We start from the raw sequence: 27,932 nt of genomic DNA, 5'->3' as shown, positions 1-27,932 counted from the left end.
TGTCAGCTGCTTGGAGCAGGAACATGAAGCACTGGTTTCACAGAGAGAGTGCTAGAGGACTTGGCTTGGACATTCAGCTGAGAACTCAACTCTGTAGGTGTGTCAGTGGGAGTCTTACTGGGGATCTGGAGGAAGACAGAGACAGAAGTTCAGACCCCCAGACTGTGTGTGTTCCCTGTGTGCTCTTAAGGGAAATTGTGCTTGATGGCAAAGAGCTGCATCTGGAAATACTGGGTGTATCTATTCTTGTTCCAGGTGAAGTCCCTCTCTAGTGTTAGTGGTGAGGATTCCGGCTCCTTGATTACTGGCCTAGAGAAGGGACATCACAATTTTTTAGTTTCTTTCCATTACATGACAGGATCTGTATGCAATACTTAAATACACTTGGGCTGGATTGAGAAAATTCTATGCTTAGTTGCAAAAAGCATTTGCAGCTAAGGGCAGGATAAAATGACTGATAAGACGTCAGTAATATAAGTGATGACCAGACAGTAGCAGATTGCAGGTCAGTAGATGCTACTGCTGATTAGTATTTTAAGTGAACAGGGTGAGCAGTCATAAAACATCCCACCACAGTGTTGAGTCACATACATGTCTTAGTGTTGCATGTTGGAAAGTGAGTGCACATATACAGCACAGTCTTGAACTGCAAGTTAGAACTTAATTTTGCAGAGCAGGTACAGTAACTTTTAGTGTCTTCAGTTGTGTATTTAAGATTCATTGTTTTTTAAGGGATCCAGATATGTGCTCAGCCATGTAACTCACTATGCCTGTCCTGTCCAAGGTTAGTGTGAATTATGTTTGGTATAGTCAGAAGCATATTGAGAGATGGAAAATTACATTACATGACCAGGCAGTTTAATATGTCTTGCCAGTCAGCTTAATAATTCATGAGAGGGACTCCATCTGCAGCTCTTTTTTTAACGTTCACTGTTCAGTATCGTTAGAATACACTTTAAAGCCTAAACAGGCCTTCAGAGAGTTTATTACCAACATACTTTGGGTTAAATTCTCTGACTCCTATCTAGTTATCCAAATGTCTCTTAAATAAAGCAAGAGTCAAGTTTTTTAACTCTAAGTAGGGCAGATTTCCCAGACTTTCTAGCTCTGCAGTGAAAAGAATTTGGCAATACTTTTGTTATACTTAACTGTTACATCCACTATGAAGTAGTTATTCCTTGTCAGTAGTTGAGGACTGTATTTATTTATTCCCACACTAACTGTGTACGTATCATTATGAAGACACTTAATTATAACAACTGCCACTCCTGACCAATCTATACTTAATAGAGTCACTTTTTGGACTCTTGTTTAACACTTTTTAACTACAAATATTGTATTTCAAACCTCTTAGTCCTTTCATTTGTCTGGTGACAAAATTGTCTGTAACCTTTCCTGTCTGTTCTACTGTGAGCAATTATACATATACATTGAATTCCCATATTCCATAATTCGTCTAATAACTGTCTTGTAAATAGGTATTAAGACATCCTTGTCTCTACAGACACTATTTCTTAATATATTTTTATCTCAAAATAACAGCTTCTCATAACTTCCAAAAGATGCGACTCAAAACACAATTTATTCATTTTTATACCCAAGTCCAAAATGAAATCCACCTCTTTTAGTGTAAGATTGTATTTTTATTATTAAACACCATACATTTTGATGATACCCAAAACCGTAACTCATTCAATTACTCCTGAATTACATGCTTCTCATTAATACTGGTTATGACAGCATCAACTTTGGAGTCATCAGAGTATTTACATAACCAGGTCTTATTAGTAATGACAAAACATGCCATAAGTATGCAGAGGAGGACTGGACCAAAAACTGACCCATGAGGAACACCTGAAGTAATCCCTTTCTCTTTAGAGATGGTATCAATTCTGACTCTATAATCTAAAATTTAACCAGTTTTTCACCCATATGATAACATGGCGATTTGTATTATTCTTACTCATAAAAGAGATTAGCCTATTATATGGTACAGTATCAAAAACCTTGGCCATATCTAGGTATATCATGTAAGTGGCAACCCATCATCCAAAGCTGTCCTGAGAAGTTGATAAAAAGCAGGTTTGTTAAAGATAAACCTTGAACAAAACTGTGCTGAGTTAAATCCTGCCGTAAGCTCACTGGTGCAGTAATATATTCTGATTTAACTCACTCAAAACATTTTCCCAAGATACAGATCAAACTTATTGGTCTGTATTTTGCAACCCTAGTAGGGCTTCCTGGGTAAGAAATGTCTCCTTCCAGATGCTTGCAACCAACCCTATCTTCACTGATTTTTGCAACACATAAATTAAAGGAGAAGTGATATGCTTATTGATAACATCCACAAAGTAACCACTGATAACATCAGAGACAGTAGCAGGATGTGGCTTTGTCATAATAAACACATTCTAAACTTTAGTAGTAAATAAATTTGGACACATATCATCCAGACTAAAGGAGTGTGAGCTACTCTCTAAGATAAGAGCCTGGGCAGTAACTTTTATTATCTAAAATTTAATCTATGACTGATCTATCATCCAAAATGATGATGTATCTAGGTTTATAATCAAACTTGTATTGCTTCAGATGCTTAAGAAGGCTTTCTTATTATCTGATGTATAGCAAGCTAGTTTTACCTCATATTCATGCCTAACCAGCCTTATACACCTTCCTAAACTAGATGTAGCTGATTTAAATATTTCTCTGTTCACTACATTAAGTTGTTTCAGCCTTTTTTCCAGTAATTCTATGAATTCATGAATCTCCATTTGTAATTCAGTGCTTCCCATCACAAACTCAACAAAGGTAACACATTTCTTCATGTCTTGCTTAAGTTGATCAGAACAGACAAGAAAGAACATTCTAGTCTGAAGCCCTCTGGTAGACTTAACAGTAGGGTGGTTGTCTGAGGAGCTAAGTGTGATTCTCAGTAAGTCCCATGTTTCTTTCTGTAATCTGAAATGTTACAATGACTTCCAAATACCACATTGTAAAATCAAGTTCAATGTTTGAATAGAAGTACTTTTTACAGGAATAACAGGCATGCATATTAAACAGTGTTCTCACTAAACTCAGCATCAATCTGTTATGTATTGATTTAATTACCGTATTTCGTAATATGTAAAACAAACACAAATAAGGAACATTGAGGCATATGTATGCTTCCAGCAATGTTTTGGAACGGGACTGCACAAAGCTGTTATCTAATTTCCCCAAGCTGGATCTTTCTCACTGTGAAGCCATAGAAAAACAGCTGTTCTCCCTGACTTCTACTAGGCTTATGGTTATGAAAATATGTTTGGTTTCTTGTTACATCTTATTGTTCCATCTGTACAGCCTGGCATGGACATAACAGTTGTTTCTGTACATGGTTTATGAATGTCACTAATTCCCGGTATACCATTAGACTCATTATATTAATTGGGAGCCATAAGGAGGTATCACCTAGTTGATATGTTAAACATGGGTTTAGTTTCTGAACCTATGACAACCCTTCCTGTGTCTGTTAAGCTGCTATCTGATTGGCAAGAAACATTGTTGATGTACGAGATCCCACTTATATTTCCATAAAATATTTAAAAAGGTGAAATTTGTTAGAAAGGTATGTGTCATTTTATCTGTTATTACTGATGAAGAGACACATGTCATGACTATGTTTCTCTTATGTTTTTCATGGGGCTGACCTTTTTACCTTTTTCTTTTGCAGTATGTTTGCTTTAAGAGTTATATCGAATAATCAGGCAAAATGTTTATGTTATGCAAAGCCTGCTTCCCTTCTTCCCTTAACAGAGATCCTTTTAACTTTATATTCAACTGTAACTGTTCAGGTAACGGAGTCATTGTGCAAGTGCTATAACCTTCTATAGCTAATTCCCATACGCTCTCTCATACTCTGTAAATATTTGACTTTGACTTTAACTGTGTGAATTTGCTAAAATGTATCTGCACGATATTTTTCCACTATGGGCAATATTGCTCACACTTTGTATTATTTGATATGTATTTGTAGTTGTACCCTATTTTTATTGGACTGCTATCTTTATTGTAATCTGTTTCATGGAGCGTTTCTCCCTGGGTCTCCACTGAAAACAGACTGTCTGGGCCCAGTGGATTTCCCCGGTAATCAAACTGGAAATAAATAAATGATTAATAAATAAGTATTTTATTACGTACCTTTGGGAGAAGCATGTTTAAATTTTGACCTTGTTCCAATCAATCAAGGCCAGCCATACACATAGGTAAGCTAGGCACCCTCCTAGGTTTCCATGCCTGTGAGGGCACTCTTTCTTCATTTATTTATTTATGTATTTTTAGAGTAATGTTTCTTTGCTCTAAAAAATAAACAAGTAAGTCACCCCTGCAGAAAGAAAATGTGCCCACTGCATAGAGGTACTCCAAGGGAGAAGTGCTCTAGCTGACTTGACATTCAAGTCACGTTACCTTAACCTTAAATATTGTGAGGTCAGAGGAGTAGAGACCTCACAAAGTTTGAATGTAGGTGCAAAGGAGCCTAATGGAAGGTCTTCTTTTTGTTTCAAAAAAAAAAACAACTTGAGGGGCTGATGTGAAAATTATAGCAAAATGAGGAACATTCTGCAACATTTTCAACAGAAATGAGAAAAATTATGTGGTGTCAGTGAGATATTGTTACAGTAATGCTGGTGGTAATCAGCCAGATATTTTGGAAAATATTTATGACTTTATGATTTGTATAGACAGTTGAGATGAAAGGAATGGTGCTGTGAGAGGTGTTATTATTATTTATACAATAATTCTGCCAGAACTTCTGGGGGCTGGTGGTCCCCACGTACCAAAACTGTATATGTGGATTTTGACATAGGCTTAGCAGTCACCTCTGCCTTGAACCCAGCCTAGTCTAAAACTGGCAAGGAGGATGCTGTACTTTTGTGTTTTGGGGGGCAGTTTACCTATATGAATGTGAAGCACTGACTTTTGACTCACAAGACATCTACAACAACTGGAAAGGCCACAGAAATACCTCACAAAGAGGATTACCGGCGTCAAACAGATGCCCTACGCAGACCGTCTCAAAAAACTCCAGCTTTACTCCATTGCATATCGCCTACTCAGAGGCGATCTCTGCCTAACATAGAAAGCTATGTCAAACCCAGAGCTGTTGGACATGCTCCGCTTAAAGAAATCCCAATCCCTCCGGGCTACACGCTCTAGGGACCGAAACCATGTCACCACAATAAACAGAACATGCTGGAGGGATAGATTCCTGTCCCAGAGACTTCCCATACTCTGGAACAGACTACCTGTCTATATCAAACAAAGCTCCTCATTAGCACACTTCAAGAAAAATCTTGCTGATTGGATGGGAGATAGGAAATTCACCCTGGGGATCAGTTTGGTGGCTCTGTTCGATAGGGGCACAGGAAAATAACTTTCTTGGGTGGCGTAAGCTATGGAACCTTGCTGGCTAGGCTTGCGTAGGCCCTTGGGCTGATAGCCTAGTACCTACCTATGAACCTATGAACATAGTTGTACAGGGTCATCTGGTGATATCATGAGTAAAACACTGACTAAAAAGGACACATGAGGTTATAGTTAATGGAGTTCACTCAGATAAAAGGATGTTTACCAGCAGGTTAGCTCAAAGACCATTATTGGGCCCAAGGCTTTTCTATATCTTTATAAGTGAACTTCCAGAAGGTATGCTAGGAAAAGTTTGTGGTTTTCTTGATGACCCTTTCAAGTTATGTGGCATGCGTGATACAAAAAAACCGCAGAGAAGGGATATGGAGCTGTCACTAAATGAAAAGAATGGTCTGAAAGATGCTTTTTAAATTCAGTGCCAAAAAAAATGAAATAGTATACATGTGAATGACAAAAAAATATCCAGGAAAGGAGCATGCATTTGGAAGGGAAGTTAAACCAACATTACAAAAAGGCAAGGCACTGGGGCAGCCGACAGTTGGTAATACAGGCTACAGTATAAATATTGCTTAAGTTCCTTAATTTAGTAAATCCCTGTGTCCCCTACATAATATCATTTTATTCCTCACCTCAGTGACCATTATTCCTTGTTGACCAGTCTACCCTTTCATTCCCTTTTCCTGTTAATCATTGTTCTTTTGTGGCTGATTTTGTTCTCTGTATTTAGATTCATATGTAAATACTAGGCAAATCAGTGTGCATACTATTACACACCTAGCTAATAACCAGAAAGTGATCAAAGGTGAGATGTAAACCTTGTACCTTGAGTCTGTGAGGTAAACATCTTAACCATTATGTCAAACCCCAAACGCTACACAGTTGTCTGGTGATCTGCCAGAATTGTCCAGAGGCATTTGTATTGTGTGTGTATGCATGCACCTGCTTGTGCTTATATGTTTGTGTTTCCAGGGAGGGAATGGTATCCTTTTTAGGATTAGGATCATCCCCATTACATCTATTAAGTCATGAATAGGACACAGTTGTTGTTTGTCTTTCGGCTTTTCCCGGTTAGGGGTCGCCACAGCGGAACTCCGGTCCGCTAATGATTGGCAGTTGTTTTTTTTGTTTTTTTTTATGGTGTCGAGTTGCCAGCCCGACGCCCAACCTTCAATGAAGGCATGCCCATTCAACACATGTCTTTCGAACGCCCACTCGACCGCGGGGAGGACATGCAGACTCCACACAGAAGGCACTCCCAACCCAAGCCGAAAATCGAATGGGAGAACCTCTTGCTGTGAGGCAACAACGCTACCACTGCACCACCGCAGAAGTCATGAATAGGACACAGTAAGTATTGCAAAATGTGTATATAAGTGAATGTTCTAAGGATGCCAGGGGTGGAGCCTTGATGTCATATAGCTATTACTGAGCCCCTCTCCCATTCCGGACTTTTTAAACTATTGGTACCGGTCTGTTGTACAGCAGCAGGTACTTCACCTTCATATACAGAACCAAGGTACAGTTCTGCTTTTTTCACTTTTATCTGCATTGTTAGCATCCTGTTTCCACTTGGTCTACCGTTTTAACCTTTAGATAGTTACTCTGAAGGAGGACTACTTACAGTATGAAACGAATGTGATTTGTTTGATGTGGTTTTAACATACATAATCGCTTACCTAGTTTTCAGAGACTGGAATCTGTACAAAATGGAACCCATCTACAGAGCACAAGCTCCTGTCAGTTCATTTGTTATATTTGCTGGAATATTTCTGCAGTAATTTCTTTATTTAAAGTTGATATGTTATCTGAATCTCAGAAGTTGTGGCTGATATTAAAGATAAAGAAAAGGTTATAGCCATGAATTATTTACCCACACATGAACTAGTTCAGCAATACCCATGTTTGTGGGGACACAGTAACATTGAGTATTTCTGAGTATGGATTTAAAAGGTTTCTGTTGGTAGCCCAGCGTTATGTGGGACGAGACTAAACAAAAGATAATACAAAAACTGAGAAAGTGGAAGTTCCTGTTTATGGATATGGATAATATGATGCAAGCAGTGAAAATGTTTTTACTCCCTTTAGTTTTATATACAGGTCAAGCATGATTTTACCAACCAGAGAAGTTGTGGACAGTAATTAATAAAAAGGTGGAGGAGTTTATCTAGGAGGGAGGAGGGCATAAGGTAAGTAGGATAAGTAGGTCCTCCCAATAGAACAGGGAGGTATAGGATTACCTAATTTGGAGGGGTATTTTAGAGCTACAAATTTAAGGCTCATATACATAACACATGCAGAAGGTTATAATTCAGAGTGGAAAGGGATGATGGTGAAACAAAGGAAGTTGAAAAAATAAGGACAGAGTGGGATTTTGGATGCAGATTCGTAGGGAGAATGACAACAACCATACAGAATATTATATGCATAAAATTGCAAATAATATTCCAAGCACTAAGACAACACTGGAAAGGAGATTTTGCCAATAGGGATGACTGCAAGTAGGGGTACAGAGAATAAGCAAGAGGGCGCTGGAATTTATTGAGGAAACCTGGCAAAGGAACCAAGGTATTGGGAGCAAGTAATGAGATGAGAAAGGTAATACAGTGGGATGAAGAAGTTTGGACTGCGTATTAGTGGATGCTTTCCGTACCAGTGACTGATATTAGAGCACAGGCAAAGAGAAAAGGATAGGAGAGTCTTAAGTGAAAGACCTGCTCTGGTCGAATTTTCAGTCACATCTAAAACAGAAACTGCTGTTAAAAAGGAATAAAAGTTAGGGCTTGAAAAATATAGCATTATAACTGTGGTGGTGGTGCTGCGGTAGCGTTGTCGCCTGACAGTAAGACGTTGTCCTGTTCGATTCTCAGCTAGAGCATCTTCTGCGTGGAGACATGCGTGAATGGGTGTACCTACGTTGAAGGTTGTGTATCAGGGCTGGTAACCCAGCACGTAAAAATCAACTACCAATCATTAGCGGACCAGAGTTCTGCTGTGGCGACCCCTAACCGGGAAAAGCCGAAAGACACAACAACAACATCTGTAAGAATCAATCAGAGGAGGTTAGAAAAGACTGGGAAGAGAGGCTGGAAAAACAATTCACAAGGGAACAATGGGACGATATATGCACGGCTCCCAGTTATGCAAAAAGTCCAGAATGTGTCTGCATAGGTATTTTTATACCCCAGGCGGACTTCTAAGATTATTTCCTTGTATAGTTTTTGGAAATGTAATGAGTTGTCATAGTTTAAAACTTTCTTACAGAGTACTCCTGTCAAAAATATTGGGGAGCAAATGTCTGTAACTAAGGAGATGCTTCTTTTGAGCTGGGATACCTTAAGTTTAATTCTACTGACTGCCAAAAAGCAGTTACTAAAAATGGAAATCAAAATCTTAACTAGCTGTATCTGAAGTGTTGAGTATTGTAATAGAGATACAAAAAAACTGAAAAGAAAGATATTTAAAAACAGGTAGGATCAAATTACATACAAAATAAATGGAATTTGTGAGAACAATACATGCAGAATAATGTTCAGGAGGAGTGAGGTTTAAGGGAAGGCAGGAATTGAGCAGTTTATGTAAAGTTGGACTAAATGGTAGTTGTTATAAAGAAAAAATGTAATGTGTAATGGTATGTTACTTGAAAAAATGTTAATATGGCATGTTTTCTTTTCTATTAATGTATTGTGTGCCTGTTTCTTCAGTGATAATTTAATAAAGAAGTTTTAAAAAAGAAATACACCTGATGTACACTCGTTAACTTTTATATTTGTATAATTAACTTTGGAAGCAGAGGTTTACATCTTCACTACCCTTTAATATTTTTGCTTTGCAATTTCGTTATGCCTGTGGAAGAACTTTGGAAGCTGCAAGTTTGCTTTTTATTCCTAAATTGCTTGTCTTTATTTCCTACTTTTTCACCTTTAGGAACAACTCTTGAGTCTAAAATATTCCTTCTGTCTGCCAGACACATTTGAGTAAATGTATTAATGCATATAGTAATGTGTATAATATGACCTTGGATATTACAGCTGACATAAAAATTACAAAAAAGCACAAAAAGAGAAACTGATTAGGCTTAAGGTGGTCCTCAAGGACAGCTAGCTTAGTACTTACCTATGAACCTGTAAGATGTCGAAACTGAACTTCAACATATTATGATGTCTATAAAATGAAAAGTTTGCTTTTATTGTAAAGTTTAGATGTTTGATTTTTAAAGTGGCATTTTATGAATTGGTAAAACAAGGTGCAAAACTAACACATAATTTAAAGGTATCATATTCTGTTTGATGTTTTATACACTCATTCAGTAAGTAATAAATATTTTGACACATATGAAAGATGTGGTTTGTCAGATCGTGGGCAGTTTAAGTTAAATTGTGGAAGTGTGATTGTAAAAGAAGCAACTTAATTCATGTTGCTCTCAATCAACTTAATGGGCCTCACTGCTTGTAAACAGCACTTTCTTTCTGCGTGGGATGACCGTGGAACAAAGGCATGCCACTGTATTGTCTGCATTGTTATGCTTTGCTGCTAAGCATATAGTTGGAATGGAAGATGGAATGATGCACATTTGCACTCTGACAACCTGCAGACTTGCTGGAGAAAATGAAAGGAATTTTTTGAGCTAACTCCATCCTGGCTACTAGTCACATGACCCAGGTATGATTATTAGATTGGGAGCTTGATGGAGGTGGCATGTGGAAGGAGTGGGGTGGGCAGAATGGAGCAGGATGCATCCAGACACAGTTTCTTAGAAGAATAATGGCATTGCTTAGGCATCCTGGGGGTGAGTTTTCAACTCACCAAGCCACCGGCCATGCACTTGCAGGAAAATTGTGAATCCCTCCCTTTAATGGGATAGCTCATCCTTCTTCATCCAGGAGCAGGGTTAGGCCATTCATATATCTTCAAAGCCAGGGTGTATTCTGGGATACAAACAACCTTCATGGCTGCATGATTAACTGCCCCTTCAGACAGCTCTTATCTCCATAACTGTGGAGTCTCACCACCACAGAGGAATGATTGGAATTGAACCCTCTAGGAAAAATGCTTGATAGACAGTAGGCATGGGGGGTACAAAGATCAGAGAAAAAAATGAAAGGTATTTTTGAGACCTTCACCATCCAACTACTGTACAGACTGGTCTTGCTTGTGGGGCTGACATCATCAAGACTTTGCCGCCACGAGAGGGAGAATGTCAGCAGTTCAGGGCTGAGGTGCTCATAATTTAAGGAGTAGTAGGAATTGTGACAGGCACCATTGGCAAATGTGTTCTTATGTGTCACTGGCAACCCAAGTTCAGACAGTAGGCTAAGAACTAGACAGTCCAGCAAGGAAGGACAGTATTGAATGGCATTATGCTGTCTTTCTGCTTTTAAGGAAGGTTGGAGTTCCTTATTGCAGTAGCATCCTTTAGTGGAGGTTGTAGCTACCTAGGTGTGTAGTGAAAGTTGGGGGTACTTCTTGGGCACAAGATCTTTGATATTGTGTGCAGATGCATGCAGGTATAGTCTGACTTCTAAACATGCATGTGACCACAGAGATGAAAAGACAGGGTATTGTAGAAAAAATTCTCTCAGCCACCTCTCTGGTCTTCTGTGTCATGGTCTCTGGTCAGTGATCAGTGCTGTTTAATTGTTATTCCCATCCATAAGAATACATACACGACAGGCACACCATCCAGAAGAATGGTAAATGTCTATGTTTTAATTGTATATATTTTTGTAAATGTATTTATTCAGCGAAAACATTTCTATAAACTTTCAATGAAAAAAAATCATCTTAAAAGAATTTCTCTACTTGTAAGACTTTTGTTACATATGTTGGCTATAACACGAGCAATTCAGTGTATTTAGCCATATGCCAATTATATAGCCTTATGCAGAATTTGAAGTAAAAGACAGGCTACAAAGAATAGAACTTATAAATATAACATACACTCCACCCAGAAACTTTGGTACTTATACATATACCAATTATATTTTTTGTAATTGTATTTATTCAGAGAAGACCTTTTTACACCCTCTCAATGAAAAAGTTTTCTTCTTAGAATTTATGCTGACTATACAAGACATTGTAGAAGCTGATGTTCATCAAATGTTTGTATTCATATTTGAACTAGTCATTATTACATTCTATTGTATTCTGAGGAAGTTCTTTCATCTTAACAAGAATGAAAGCTTAATATCCATTCAGTGTCAGTGTGCCTTTCTTTTAATCCATTGAAGTTCTATATTTTTATAGAGACATTTATACACATGTATACATAATATCTATATCTATATCTATCGCTATATATATATATATATATATATATATATATATATATATATATATATATATATATATATATTATCTGGACCTAAGTGTTTAACTGTTTTAACTTGTATACAAAAATGTAGTTGCTACTGTTAGGAAAGGAATATTCATAGCCTGCCTTAGGCATAGGCCAACTAGGCGGCCGCCTAAGGCACCACTCTAACAGAGGCACTTTTCCAGTATTTATTTGCTGTAAGTAGACCAGGATGGGGGCACCGAGTGGTGTTGTGGGGGGCGTCATGTAACCCTTTTGCCTAAGGCACCAGTTGACCTAAGGCCGCTCCTGGGAATATTATTTGAATGTATGCACTATTTGAGCTATAGCAAGTACTGTATCTTCCATGCAATGGAAGATGCAATTGTACCACCTGACTGCTTCTGTCTTAAAAGTTAGTTGTTCAGTTTATGGCTGTTTGACCCGAAGAAGCATTTGTGCAAAAGTATTTTTAGCTTGTCATTAAAGCATTTTTTTTTTACATGAGCATTGTTTTCATCTCTACTTACTGTGTTTGAGCATAAGCTGTAGTTATTTCAGACATAGAAACAAATGGGCTTTGGGCTGTTGCCTGGTCCAGGAATACCTGGCTCTTGTTGTGCCACAATGGATGGGCTAATTGAGTCATGATAGGGGAGCTATTGGGTAAGGTTCTTGGGGTCGGGGGAAGTGTAAAAAAAAAAAAAAAGGATTTTGTGCATCAAATGGATGATCGAAGTACACATGGTGAAACAAAGATGGATGAACTTGTTGCTGAAATCAGGATGGACAGATTTTTATGATTCTTTCAAGATGCCTTGATAGAAAAGCTGTGTTTAGTGATCCCCTGGATATTGTGAGTGCAGCCACATAACATGACATGGTGTCACTGTACTGAATTAGAGCTTTGTGCAGGTACTGCAGATATGACACTAAATTACCAATAAAAGTTATGCCATGCTTTGGTCACTGAGCCTTCCCCTTGTGAGATTTGCCCCACACCCTTAAACATATGCCTCCGGCCATGTAAAAACTTTTCCAGTTGTATATGACCTCAGTAGTCTCCTTTGCTCAACGTATTTGCAAGTCAGCCAGAAAATGCAGAAGTGTGTATTGCCCACTGTTTCTGCTGGTGTACTAAACTTGCCAATCTATTCGTGTTGAGGGAGTCAGTATCATAACGATAGATGCATAATGATCTGACTGAAAATTAAGCAACAAGTGGCCATTTATTCCACCTTGCATGGTCATTTATTCTACCTTGCCTATGCAGGGAGAGAGGGGTTATATAAGTAAGGATGGCAGCCCTCATGTAGATACTGGGGTATGCATCCCATGCTTGCAAAATACTAGGGGCATGTATCAACAGATTTTTTTTTTGTCCATCAGGGCCTTAAATCATTATATGTCAGGGCACTGGGACAGGAAATAGTAAGACATATAAATAAAAAAATCTCTATGGTCCGTGAGTATGAAGCTACGTTAGGATGCCTCAGTCTCCTCTCAGGCAGTAGGAGAATTTCTTATTCAAAGTCCAGGGAAAGTTCAGGAATGATTCCTGGAATCTGAAATGAAGGAGAGGCACCAGTGGTGGCTGACCAGCCTGCTCCATAGGGACCAAAATTTATTTAAAAAATTACTGTTTATTGTTGTACCAAGAATAAAGCATGTGAAAATGTTGTACATGATAAGCTGCCAACATTTCAGGCATATGAGACCTAAGTTCAAGGATTGATCCAAAGGACGGTATCTCAGGAGTGTAGCAACTCTCTTATCGCTGCAGTGTCAGGGCACAAAGCCGTGTAACTGCTGTGAGCATAGAAACCATACCTTTCTGATCTTTTAAGCGGAAAAGGCAAGTGTGCTACACATATAAGTACAGTGCATAGATAAGATAGGGGCTCCTGTATCTGAAATCATTGATTTAAGTAAAGCCAACACCTTCAAGCCTCAGCTCTGTGGCACAAAGGGGTAAAGATCTCATGTTGCCTCAGCAAACTCAGTTTTGATTAGTGGCCTGGGATTGGAGCTGCCCAGGGAGGGACTAGAGTAAATGGCATACAGCTTACATAGCCCAAAGAAAAGAGCTGAGTTTGCCCCATTTGGCAGAGAGTCATCTGTGGGGACCTAGAACTGGACTTCATGTACACAGGTACTCAGAAGTATAACCCTTCCACTAACTTCTTACTCACAATTCTGGAGGACTTTTCATTGGAAATTTCTACACAGATCCTTTTTGACACCTGACAAACTCTCAAAAATTAACCCTTCAAACAGCAAGTTATGTTGGAGATGTCATCTGTCCACTAATGCTGACTGGTCTCATATTTTTTATGAGTGTACTAATATTAAACCATATTGAAATGCGATTAACAAAGTTCTTCAAGCTATCTATACTGATATATTTGTTTTGACAAAGTCTTTAATTTTATTGAATGTTGTTAATAGTAATAATATGAAGAAAGATGACTTGTTGTAGACAATGTTAGCAATTGCCAGAAAATGCATAGCTAGAAGATGGAACTCTAATGTAGCACCCACAATAGAGGAATTCCTATCATCACTGAAGAAATACATACTAATGGAGAAAAGAACTAAAGAGTTAAGAACTTTTCCTAAGCCATTGGTTAATAGTCCATGGAGGAAAGATTTGAATTTGATTGATACCCTACAGATGGAACCAAACTCTTGCTAACATAGTTTATATATTAACTTATTATTTAACTACAAATGTTTTATCCAAATCTTTTTTGTCAGGCTGAATATAAATACTGTAAATAGTTATTGAATATTATGAATGTATTAAATTATTGTGTTATTACATCAAAATAAAAATCATTTGAGTAAAAAAAAAAAAAGTATAAGCCTTCCAAGGACAGCTTGGACTTAAAACCGTCACTGCAGATGTGTTGATGCTTACTGTAACCCTAGACTTAGCATGTTAAGCTATTGTACCACACTGTTCAGCCACCACGGGAGAGATGTAGGTATACTGAAAATACTCTAAACCAGACAAAGCTAATGGCCTGTCAGTAACAGGCTTTCATCCCCACTGTCAGCCTGGAAACGTGGGTTTAGATGAGACACATCTCTTCTAGAGAAAGGTGATTCATGGGATGATGTGCAGTGCTGTGGCCAGACAGGACAGGAAAGCCAAAGTCCCAGTGGAGTGGCACATTCCAGAGAGGTTTGATGGTTGGGATGGGTCTAAAAAGTCATACAAAAAATATGTAGGCATGTGTAGGTGTTATCATTTAAGTGGGTTCAGGCACCTAGGCAGCGAGACATTTCCCTCTGGTACATTTGGCTGGGGACACATGGCTGAAGTGGGAAAAGAGAAGAATGTGTTGCCATGCCCACAACTTCAAGAACCAAATTCACAGGGGGGAAACAATGTCCATGGTCCCCAAGGGAACATGAGTCAGCAGGCAGTATGACAGGCATCAGCAGCAGGCTGGCTAGAGGGCATGTCAGTGGCAGTACAAATGCAGTGTACAATGGGCAGTACCTTTATAATCGGTGTGTGTGGACCAATACCCCCTTTACATTCTCTAGGGAACATTACCTAAAACGCATACTGGAGCATAAATGTGACTACAGTAGCCTGCAGGATTTCCTCCATGCTGTAGCACAAGTCTACATGTTGTAGTTAAATAAGTATGTACTCTACACCAAGCACAGCACTCATTACTTCTTCTGCCTCCATGCATTCGGTTATTAAAGCTTTGAGCATGGCAGTATGTGCATCTCTTTGCCCACAGGGAATTTGCAAACAACCATATTTCTCTGCAGCTGACTGTCACTTCAGCCATGTGTCCCCAGTCAAATGTACCACAGGGAAATGTCTTGCTGCCTGAACCCCTTTTTGCAGGGCAACCCACAGAATAAAACTTTACAACTGAGCACCAAAACTATATGAAGGTATTAATCTGCAGTGCATAATCTGTCAAGATGTAGTACCATGCACTTGGTATAAATTGCTCCATCTGAAATAACAAACACTTGAACTTTTGTCAGTGGTGAATACAGCATCATTAAAGGAAAGTGGTAATGAGCAGTATTCGTATCGGTTTTATGAGAAAAAATAAAATGAAACAAAAATAAATGTTATATGGGATGGGAAAGCAATTTAAGCAGTGCTTTTTTTTTCTGGCAGTAACATTGGGATCTTCATACTGCTGAAAGCATAATGGTTAGTCATTTAGCATGCATTGCAGTGGCAGAGAATAAATGAGCATGTGTGTGTGATTTTCTTACTTGAATACTGACTGATGTGAGTGAGAACTGGCTGTCTTTTCAGAGGCAGAATTACACAAGTATACCCAGTGTGGTTTACTGTCCGAGAGCGAGTTAATATGGTATTTTTACATTAGTATAGTGCTCCCCAGTCAACTGGAATTGGCTTTTCACAAGTGATTTCCAAGAAAATAATGCATCGCTGTTCCCAGAACCCTGGGAGCAGGTTAGCCCTTATTTTTTTCTCAGCAAAACAGACAACTGGGTACACTTCTGTTTATACTGCGTAAAAGCATTTGTGAAATGACACTCAGGTTCCATTGTATTGTAAAGTCATAAAGAATGCATAATGCACCAGTTTATAAGGAGGCTTTAGGCTGCCTGCAGTGTTCACTGTTTTTATAAGTTGCCACAACATCAGTGTAAGAATAATAAATTAAGGGGGGACATGGGGATGAAACCCTCTATGTGCAAGGCGCAGAGAGGACCTGCCCTCCGTAAAACAGTTTATTATTCACATTTACTCTTATTGTAATGAACTCAAATACATGCCTTCTGAGTGTATGTGTACCTAAGGTCAAGCAATATGAGCTTTGTGATCCAAACGTGGTTATTTCAAGGAGACATGGTGGAACCCATATGTGATAACTATTTTGAGAGTGAATTAAAATTAATATTACTTATTTAATACAATGAAAACAGAGAAAAAAGAAACCATTCTCTGAAATGAACAAACACGAGTAAACTAGTGCCTAGCAGGTTGATAAGGCATATATTTTAAATTGTATTTATATGTGGTTATGTAGAGAATCAAGTAGATGAAATACAGCAAGCTGAATAAAAGGGTGTGCAGAGGGATGTCATGTAACACATTTCTTTTCTGCAATCACAGCACCATATCTTCCTGCCATTGTATCACACTTCTGAAGTAGAGGATGTAATGACAGGATCACCATGACCCTACCACAGTGAGCACTTGGACTTGGCGAATGCAATGTACCCAGAAGAGGGCGGAGCCCACCTTGATCATTTGTGATTGGTTCTGGATGGAATTGCGTTGAATGGACCAGAAGCCCAGCGAGCTGGATTGCTTGTCGGAGGCGGACGAGAAAAGGTAATGCTGCACACTGTTCTTGCCTTGTCAGTACTTTGTGAATCAGAATAACTCTGTGAAGGAGCATTTTCAGCTACTGTAACCATAAAAAAGTAATGAGCTAGTTCATATCACACAGAGTAAGGCATTACATTCTCAACGAAATATCTTTCATTGTGCCATACAGAACTACTCGTAAGAATTCTGAACTTGAATAGCATTTTGTTAATGATTATATTCCATAGGCTTCCACTTGCAGAATTCTTTATTTGGTACTGTTTAGCTTTCAATGAGTTTTTTTATTTTTTTCCGACACTTTGGCTGTGTTTGTAATTTGTAAATAACAATGGTAAAAACATGATTCTTATTGTGAAGTTTAAACTTCTGTAACACAAGTATAAAAGTTTTGGCAGGTCCGAGGTTTTAATAATCTGCAGTGAAGTGAACTATGGTTACTTAGCATCTGCAATATGAACTGTTTATATTCAGTTTGGTTGACTACACAGACTAAATAATTGGTTTGCTTCCATACCTAAAAACTGCAAATTTTAGCAGAGTTGTTTTAAATCAACAGTTAGATGTGGTCTAGTCTCAACACATTTTAACAAGAGTACCTGTGTCACATTCTTGGTCTGTAGTGTATGTGCATTTGAGCTCAGTTTCAGCTGTATTTTCATCTGAAGTTAATACTCTTATAAAACCATACTGTTGTAGCATGACTCTTGTAGAGCTAATTTTTGAAGTTTTGTTAGCTGGATGAGCTCGTCTGCTGTCCTAAGGAAATACTTTTCTGACGATTAATGACGGTTTGTAACATTTGTTGCCATGAATGGTAGCAGGCAAGGTTGTTATGGTTACTCTGCTTAAGCAGTACAGTTCTGCTGGCAACGACTTAGAATCGGAGCTTTGGTTTCCAAAGACATGAATGACTCTTGTGAATTAATAGTCCTCACAGCATGATAGAAATCTAAGACCCTGACAACAGATGAGGACCACTTGGTTAGTGGGAAAAACATCACAAAGAAGCTCATAGATCCACATTTTACAGCTGTGAGAGCGATACATTTTGAAGCAATAAAATTACACAGAAACATACTAGTAGCAGGAGATACAAGTCTGCATATTTCAATGAAAAATTTGCTTTGCATTGTAACTTCAAGGCAGTCATCGATAACGGACTAGTTTCACTCTCCAAAGCTTCCTGTGTTTTAACATTTAATAGTACAATCATCATTTAAATGAAATTGTATACTACTAATATTTTATTTTATGAATTCTAAAAAATATATATATATAAATGAGATGGCATTAATTTGCAATGATGGTACATTTTCTTTCTGATGTACAGCAATACAGTAAAACCTGGAAGGCATAGCTATCAGCTATCCCAGATTTCACAAAATGTCCTTCATTTTTTCATGTTTTAAGTCTATTCCTTGTAAAATTTGTCATTTTCTAACAAGTCTTTGAGGATTGTAGTCACCAAGTAATGACAACTGTTTGAGTTTCAGACTTCATATCCCTATAAAATGAATGCTAATGCAAAACATGTTATTCTATAAACTAAGTATATAAGACTGCTATTTAAAATCCATCTGTGATTTTTGGCCTTTGTTCCATATTATCCACCCCCTCACACCTCTCCTTACACCATACGTGACTCTCCACACTTTATTTTCTCTTCCCTCAGTCCTACTGTTACCTCTTTCCTTTTATACTTTCCCTTTTACACTTCTCCTCCTACATGTTAATTTTCTCTGCTGATATTGCATGTGTTAGCACTCTTTATCTGCACACCTTCTTACTTTTATGCTAAGTAGCTGTGGTTACTTTGATTGCACATTTCATCAGATGTGTGTTTATTGCACTGGGTCAATAGGTTGATTTCTTTCCATATGCACCTACACCGTTTTGTACATATATTGTACTGTGTTGCACTCTAGCCCTGTACGTTCTCATGCTTGCAGAATGTAAAGGCCTCAGCTGTGTGTATATGATTCTTTATGATTGTTACCTACCTCTGTATATTGTATTGCATATTGAATAGCTTCATAGGATGATACTAGGCTATTGGCCTGGAGGCCCTTATATGCTTAGCCAAGAATTTCGCCCATGTTCCCACAAAGTCAGCACCTGTTTCCCTGTGCAGCAGGGACATAAGTGGGATCCCAGGGTGTATTTTCTGTTTCCCATCCAGTCATCTAGGTTCCTCTTAAAGAGGGTTAGTGAGGTACTCATGGAGAGAGATCATTTATTTATCATTGTATTGTATACTGCTTTCTGGCCTGGGTCGTGGCTGAAAGGTTCATTGGACCATTCCACTTACCAAGTTACCAAATTTAAATAAGCAAATACTGTTTGGCTTTGCCCCTGAGTCTGGTGCAAAGATGTTGAGAGGCATAGAATGGAAACATTGTAGCATACCTAGGAAATGTCTGTTGAATAGACTTTTGTGTTATGGATGATATTTAATTCAGTACAGATACAGATAATGAAATAATAAAAACTTCCACTGACAAAGAAACCAACCAAATTAATTTTCTTATAATCAGATGAACATTTTATAACAACGTTTTGACCCTGCAAAACACTCTTGCAGGAGACACAGGAAACACAGCAAGCACAGGTAGGACTTGGGATGCAGTACATATGTTTATGCTAAATGATAGGTAATTCAAAATAAGTTTATAGAATTGAACACAGTAACTTTGTTGTTAACTTGTTCCGTGAAGATCTGTATGTATCTAAGCATCCTTTGCTACACAGAGATTCAGTTTTGTATCTTCTTATGTTAATGAATTTGATAAGTACATCATGACCATAAAAACATGTTGATTATATATTACATTAAAACGCTATTTTGTATAACATATGTGTTACTTTGTTCTGTCATTTGTTATACAGATATATATCTTCCTAATTAGCAGATGAGAACTACTGACATTTCATTTGTGGCCTTATTGTCTGATCCTAAAAAGGGAGTTCCTTGGGAAGCAGTAGGAATCACTGCTTAGTTAATTTGTCATGGTAAGCAGTGCATTTATACAGTACATTACAGTACATTAGTACATTTATTTTGGATCAGGCTAAGTAATTACGTAATGGGTGGCTGAGTGCCTTACCTCACCACCAAAACAATTAGACTAGACTGTGTATAACCAGACAAAGTTTTAGTCATGTACAAACAAGAATCAGGACTGCCCATAACAGAGAAAACCACATATGACTGGAACATAAGAACATGGACTGCAGCAGTTAAAAAGACCATTAATGTATCTGGTTTATCCATTTTCTTGGACTTGTTTGTTCCTTTGAGTTTCTGATTCTTGCAGTCAGCTTGCCATTTTCCCTGCTGTGCTGGACCTGAGAATATGTATGCATTGTTGCTTGCAATTAACTTGATTGTGCATCAACAACCATGGTGTGTCTGCACACAGAACAGTACAGTTAACACTGTGTGGTGGTTTACGTGATCAACTCTTGTCCTCCTTTCTAGTGTTTGACAAACCAGACAATTGCCCCATGCCACTTATACTGTTCTGGAGGGAGCTAGGCTGTGTGTGTGTGTGTATACTCATGCATGTGTGTGTGTATATGCACATGTGTGTCTGTATAAGACAGTGGCTGGTATTGTATGGCCCTCCACTGTCCCCTAGACAAACCATTAGATGGACCACTATCAGTGACCAGCTGTGCAGTATCGAAATTCCACCTTCATTGTTATTCATCCCTTCACATCTGCCCAGAAAGAGATGAGAGCTTTGCCCGGTGCCAATAGTTATGTAGTCATACCTGCTTCCCTCTCCCATCCTTCTGCCCCATTTACCTGTACTCCACCTGTACCTCTCCCAGTGCACTCGTATACTCTGCCTTTTTTTCTGCCTTTTCGGACCAAGCTCCCATGCTCGTTATAGTGTCCTCCTGTTGTCTTCTCTCACCCTCTGCCATTTCACATCTGACCAGTCAGCTCACTGAAGGTATGCAGATAAATCACCTGTAGATATTTTAAAGCCTTCATCTGTAGCCTCATTCACAAACTGTTTCACATGTGCCAAGGAAAACAGATTTTTATTGTTGTGTATTAAGCTAGATCATCTTATAGAAATCTTGCAAAAAAGCAGGCTTGCTAACTGTTTGGTAGTCTTAAATGAAATTGTAGTTCTAGGCACTTGCACTTTTTTTGTAATCTACCATGTACCTAATGACTGTGAAGTATTTTTAACTGAAAAGACAGGCATTTTTGCCAGCTGTTTCCATAGTGTACTTGGAGCTGCATATTGGAACTTACCCCATATTAACAACCATACAGATACAAACATTTTCCCAAGCATTATTGCATACAGAATTAATAAATATATTACTTATAGTGGTTATCTCTTGCAGCTGTAATAAGTAATGTTTTCACAATCAGACTTGTGTGCTTACACAAACTGCCAGGCCAGAGATTTAAGGAAAAAAAAAACTTGATGCTTCCAGGATCCATGCTCCTTTGTTAAACCCGTTTATTTGGAAACAGATTAAGGTAGTATGGGATCCCACAGGGACCCTTAAATGTTGAATTTTCTTTTAAATATATGGTCTAGGAGTTTATGGTGGAGTAGAACCCCTTTAAGCAAGATGTGTAAGTCTGAGTTCCAAATATTTTTAGTGAGTTGTGTTATGCCTTCTGGTGTCCATGTCAGTAGTATTTCTGAGAGATGTACGGGAAGTGAACACCAAGCAGAGTGTGCATACGGTTATATCCTTTACTCATAACACCTTTGTTATTTTTTTATTTAGTACCCATGTAGAACACAGGGTAGAGATGCCAATTGGAGGGAACCAACCGAAGCACTGTCTGGGTATTTGACTTGCTGACACTTTTCTAGTTTACAGGATGGGGTTACATAAAATTAGATGGACAGATGAGATCAAGAAATCTTTCTACTCTGTCTAGACATGGGGACTTACCCCGTGCAGCTGCTGCCTAGACTCCCGGCTCCCCCATTTTTGATTTCATCTCCATTCTCTTTCCACCCATCTCATGCTAACTGAATTATGGGCTCCGGGGTTTAGCCAGACTTTTAAAGTTTGTACCTTATGGTCCAGCACTGCTGCCTTGTTCCCCAGACATCCATGCTACCCCACCCCCAAATGATTGTGCAGTCTGAGGCACCTGAAGGAATACAGATTTCTACTGGTAATATAAGCTTCAATTTTCTGGGGTGTGAATCAAGATCATAGAAAACAGATTTAATTGTTTCATTGAGAATCATCTATACCAAATGGAGGGATAAAGAGGACAGTCAGGAAATGCATAAAAAAAAAAAAAGAAATCAGCTTTCCCTCTTAAGAGCAGAGACAAGTGGTTTGTATTGCTTGTAAACTGGTTGTTGTTGTATCTTTCGGCGTTTCCCGGTTATACTGTTAGAAAAAAGAAATTAACAAGGGAGGAAAGAATCCTTCAGAAGACAAAAGGCAAATAACAAGCACATGCCTCTGAATGATGCACAGCTGTCACAGCATTGGAGGCAATGTCATAAAAATGCCAACAGTCTAGCTAAATGTTAGCTTCCTAACCTCGCTGCTCTGATGAAAGATTGATTGTCATGCTTACTGAAATATGCACACTGAGAATAGTGGCGGTACCATAGTAATGCTCAGAGACCTCCATAGAGTCAGATTAGTGTACAGCAAATTCCGAAAGTTGATTAAGTACATTGCTAGATAGGTAATGGATGGTTTTTCGAGGGTGCAGCATCATAAAATTGAAGTTTTTGGCTGCTAAATAAGAAAAGGGAATCGAAATAGATATAGATAAATTTCTGGTCTTGGTTAAAGACCTAGTTACTGACCTGGAAAAATATGCAACTGGCAGGCATTACCTGTTCTAAAGTAAATGCTGAACTGGAGAATAAGCAGCTGAACCAGACGGTGGAACCAAAAAAAGTTCTAGAAATCTTGAGAGGTCAGCATTTGGATGGCAGCCCACCTTGAAACATAGGTTCATAAGTTCATAGGTAGGTACTAGGCTATTGGCCCAAGGGCCTAAGTAAGCCTAGCCAACAAGGTTCCCTGGCATACGCCACCCAAGAAAGTTATTTTCCTGTGCCCCTGTTGAGCAGAGCCACAGAAGTGATCCCTGGGGTGAATTTTCTATTCCCCATCCACTCATCAAGATTTTTCTTGAAGAGTGCTAATGAGGAACTTTGCTTGACATAGATGGTTAGTTTGTTCCAGAGCATGGGAAGTCTCTGGGACAGGAATCTATCCCTCCAGCATGTCGTGTTTATTGTGGTGACAAGGTTTAGGTCCCTAGAGCGTGTAGCTCGGAGGTATTGGTATTTCTTTAGGTGCAGCATGTCCAACAGCTCTGGGTTTGACATAGCTTTATATGTTAGGCAGAGATCACCTCAGAGTAGGCGATATGCTATGGAGTAAAGCTGGAGTTTTTTGAGATGGTCAGTGTAGGGCATCTGTTTGAGGCCAGTAATCCTCTTTGTGAGGTACTTCGGTGGCCTTTCCAGCTGCTGCAGATGTCTTGTGAGGTACATTCTAAAATGGGCGTTGTACTCTATAATGGGTCTAATGAGTGTCAAGTAGAGGGAACAATTACGTATTTTTTCCTGGATGAGAACCCTTTTTTGATGAGGTGTGGCACGTAGAAGGATTTCCTTTTTTTTAAAACAGGTTTATTGTTTTAACATATAAGAGAAATATCATAACAATTTTATACAAGTAATTAAAAATAGGTATTATTATAACATTCAACAAAACAACTAAAGTATTTACAAAGACATCCACTACAATCAGATCAATTAATTAAACTAAAATACCATGCTATTGAAATTAAAAATTTTTTAACAAATTTTGTAAATTATCCCATACAATATAATAAGATGTTTTTCTATTTGTTCTTGTCCTAATTGTGTTTATTTCCATATGGCACACTATATTCATAACATTTTTAAATTCATTGAACGAAGGAGGTGTATCTGAAATCCAATTTCTAGTTATTATTTTCCTAGCCACTGCTAGAATAGACCATAACAAGGGAAGCTTGACCTTTTTAACACTTTGAGGTACAGGTGTGTTGAATAATATAAGAGATTTAGAAATAATGAAATTATCTGTAAAAAGAGCCTGCAAAAATTCATTAATTGACCGTAGAAGGATTTCCTAACTACTGTGGCGATGTGATTATCAAAGTTGAGACTACTGACCACCTGGGTCCCAAGGTCTCTTATCACACATTCAGCGTTAAGTAGACTGCCGCCTATGATGTAGTTCATGGGTACAGAGTTTTTACCAAAGGGGATGACAGTGCACTTTTTGGCATTGAGCATGAGGCCATGGTTCTGACACCAGGCATCTGTCTCATTGAGGCTCTTCTGTAGGATGTCCACATCATTTGGGGACTTGACTATGGCTCCTAGTTTAAAGTCATCTACGATCTTCATTAGCCAAAGGCCTTCTGTGTTAGCCTGTACTTCAGAGAAGTAGATACCAAACAGGAGAGGTCCCAGGACTGAACCCTGTGGTATTCCACTTGTCACTGGTTTGAAATCAGATTTGGAGTCTGCAACTTTTACAGTGTGGGTTCTGTCAGTGAGCCACTTGACACCCCAGCTTTTGATATAAGGATTATACCTATCTTAGTGAGTTCATCTATAATTCCAGAATGGGGGATGGTGTCGAAAGCCTTGGCGAGGTCAAGATAGGCTGTGTGAACCACCTTACCCTCATCTACAGCTTTGGTGACTGCCTCAAAGAAGTCGATCAGGTTCAGGAGGCATGATGTGCCTTTCACAAACCCAAACTGGGTGGGGTCCAGAGTTTGAGGTTACCAATGTCCTTGTCTATGAGTTCCATGATGATAGGTTCCATGGCCTTACAGACCAGGCTCGTCAGGCTAATAGGGCGATAGTTCCCAAGATCAGTGGTGGCTCCCCCTTTGTGGAGTGGAATAACTGTTGCTGTGCGCCATTCAGTGGGCACAAAGCCTGATGTGAGGCTATGATTGAACATGGTGCTTAGGTGGGAAGCCAGCCCGTTCTGAAGTTCATATAAAACACAGCCTGGGATGTTGTCCGGTCCCATGGATGCTGTGTTTTTGACATTAGAGAGTGCAGATTTTACCTGCGTAGTTGTGATTACAGGGATTCTGCATTCGTCCTGTATAGATATGGGCCCTTTAGGGGGTGAGGGGGGGTAAAGTTAGCACTGAACCTATCTGCCAGGATGTTGGCAATATCAGTTGTTTGTGTAATTTTCGTGCCGTTGTGCTGTAACTCAGATTGCTGACATAGCTATAGAATGCTTTGCGGTTGGCCTTAGAATTAGTGGCAATTTTGTTTTTGTAGCTAGCTTTGGAGGATCTTATAAGGGATCTTAGCTTCTTACTGAGGCTGACCAGGGAGCTCTTCCACTCATGGGATTTTACTCTCTTTTGCAACAGTTTCTTCCTTCTTTTGTAGAGTTTGTTTATGGCAGGGGACCACTAGATTGGCTTCCTTTTTTTGGAGGATAGCATCTTGGTTCTGTTCAGGATAGCATGATCCATGCACTCGTGTAAGTGCTTATAGAGTGCATTTGTGTAGGATTCAGCAGTCGTAACTGTATTGTCCATCTGCATGGGTATCATGAAGTTCACCACTTTGGTCTTAAGAAGCATGAAGTTGGCTTTGGAGAAATGTTTACCATGGTTTCCTTAATGGGGGGTGGGGGTGGGATGTAGATATCTAGGGTGATTAGGTTATTGTCAGATCTGACCAACGAGGAGTTGACTTCAGGTGTGGAACACCGGTCACTCATGTTGGTAATGACTAGGTCTAGGATATTGTTTCCCCTGGTGGGGGTGTGGATAAGTTGATCCAGGGCATTGGAATTTATGAATAAGCATTGAGCGAAGGAGTTGGTACATGAGTAGTTTTCCCAGTTAACGGTGGGGTAGTTGAAATCGCCCACTATTAGGTGTTTGGTTGAACTCTAATATTTTCCAGTATATCAAGAAAAGAGTGGGAATCCTAGTGCATGGTGCGGGATCTGTAGCAAGCTACAGTTTGGATTGCAGTTTTGCCCAGAGTTAGTTGCACTTGGATAACCTCGGATGCATTATGTGAGCAACTAGCCTGGAGGTGTGGATATCCTTAATGAAGATGGACACATCTCCGCCTTTAGTGTTCCGGTCCAGGTTAGATGGGAGAAAAGTGTGGTATGAGTCATAGCCTGGTAATGCAGGGATGCACTCTGGAGCCTTGCACCAGGTCTCAGTCACTGCAGAGATATCGATGTTCTCCATTTTAAGGAGTGCCTCGAGGGAGTGCATTTTGAGATTTAGACAGATGTCCTTCAAGAATGCAACTGCAGTCATAACATGTGGGTTGTCCTGCCTCAGGCAGCCCTCGGTCGGCCGGATTCCAAAGTCTGGGTCCGACGTCGGCTGATGTCGTATTTCTCTCCGACGTCAGAGCGGCTGGAGTACATAAGCATCAGCTGACGCCATTTTTTTCAGTCTTTCTTGCCGCGCGGTGCCCGAAGCAGAAGCAGTTCGCAAGTGCCGGTCAGTCAGCTCCTGTATTCTTCGATTCCGAAGTCATCAAAAAAGCTAAGTACCCCGTTGGGGACCTTTTCTTGCCTCAGCCGATGTCAGAAATTACTGAAAAAGTTAACAATTGTCTTTCTTGTGGTAAACAAATACCTAATAAGGATTTCCACTCTTACTGTCTTCCTTGCCTTGGCCCAGACCACGAAGTCTCGGCCTGTGTAGCCTGTGCTCGCTTCAACAAGCGAACTCTCAGGCGCCGGGCGGAGTTCGCTGAAGATTTTTTTGGCGATAAATTTGCTTACACCATGCCGTCGGAACTAATGACATCGCAAACTCCCAAGAAGCGAAAAGACCGGGACCGACATCCTCGGCCCGCGTCTACCACCGACTCCACGCCAAAACCTAGCACGAGTGCTCCGGTTCCCTCTGAGACGGTCTCTCCACCACTCCGAACCGAAGACACCGCATTACCAACGACTCCGATTCCGGACATCACTCCGACGCCAGTTATCGATTTTCCTCCGGATACCGAAACCGAGGAAATGCCCGAGACCATTGCTGTAGACAAGGTCACTCCTGCACGTGGAGCTGCCAGGCCTCCTATGGCCATGTCTATTAAGGCCTACACTAGGGCTAAGGCAGCCAGCAAAACAAAGCATCTTACTACAAAAACCTTACCTCAGCCTACTCCAGAGACACAAATTATGTCCATGGCTGCTGACTTAATTTCTATGATTAGAGGTTCACAGGCCCATCCTGAGAGAGGATCCCAGCCACCTTCTGATAAAAGGCCCCGGATTGAACCCTCTGACCCTATTCCTTCAGATGAAGATTCTGAGGGCTCTGTCCACTCTGATAGCCAGGAAGAGCTCTTCCAGACCTATGAGGACTCGGATGCAGAAGATTCCATCCCCTCGGCCTCCCCTCCTGAGGATATTTTTTTTGGGGAAGTTCTGCATACCATGAGGGAGCATTTCAAGTGGCAAGGACAGGAATATTCTGATTCCAGAAAATGCCTTAGGACTTTCCTTAAGAAGCCCCAGCACAGGCCCTTAGCTATTCCTCCTGTACTTGATGTTTTGGATGATTTATATTCTGACTCTAGTGCTACCCCTGATTCTCTTCCTCCTGCTCCAGCCAAGCTAGACAGGTATTACAGGGTCCCAGAAACACATTCCCATTTATTCAGGGCCCATACTGCTGATTTGGAAACTATTTCACAGGGGCCTAAAGGAGTTTCAGCTTCCACCTCTAAAAATCCATTGCCCTCCAACAGGGAAGCTAGGTCATTAGAGAGATGGGGCAAAAAGGTTTACACATCCACTACCTTATCTATGAGAGCTTTGAATTGCCTTTTTCATATGTTACAATATCAAGATTTC

General features: G+C 39.6%; 1 protein-coding gene across 3 annotated transcripts in view; it reads left to right on the top strand.

Moving 5' to 3' along the window:
* Positions 1-27,932, top strand: part of THRA (thyroid hormone receptor alpha) — a 1,750,892-nt gene that overhangs the window by 1,065,947 nt on the left and 657,013 nt on the right. For all 3 annotated transcript variants that reach the window (XM_044055032.1, XM_044055030.1, XM_044055029.1), the window contains exon 4: positions 16,824-17,045. In XM_044055032.1, the coding sequence (XP_043910967.1) occupies positions 16,993-17,045 (53 nt within the window). In that variant the 5' untranslated portion in view covers positions 16,824-16,992. The remainder of the gene's footprint in view (positions 1-16,823; positions 17,046-27,932) is intronic.

This window comes from Protopterus annectens, chromosome 13.part0 (assembly GCF_019279795.1).
Source record: "Protopterus annectens isolate FY-2018-M chromosome 13.part0, PAN1.0, whole genome shotgun sequence".
Lineage (NCBI taxonomy): Eukaryota > Metazoa > Chordata > Ceratodontiformes > Protopteridae > Protopterus > Protopterus annectens.
The sequence above is the reverse complement of the archived record's forward strand: the minus strand, read 5'-3'. Positions and strand labels throughout refer to the sequence as shown.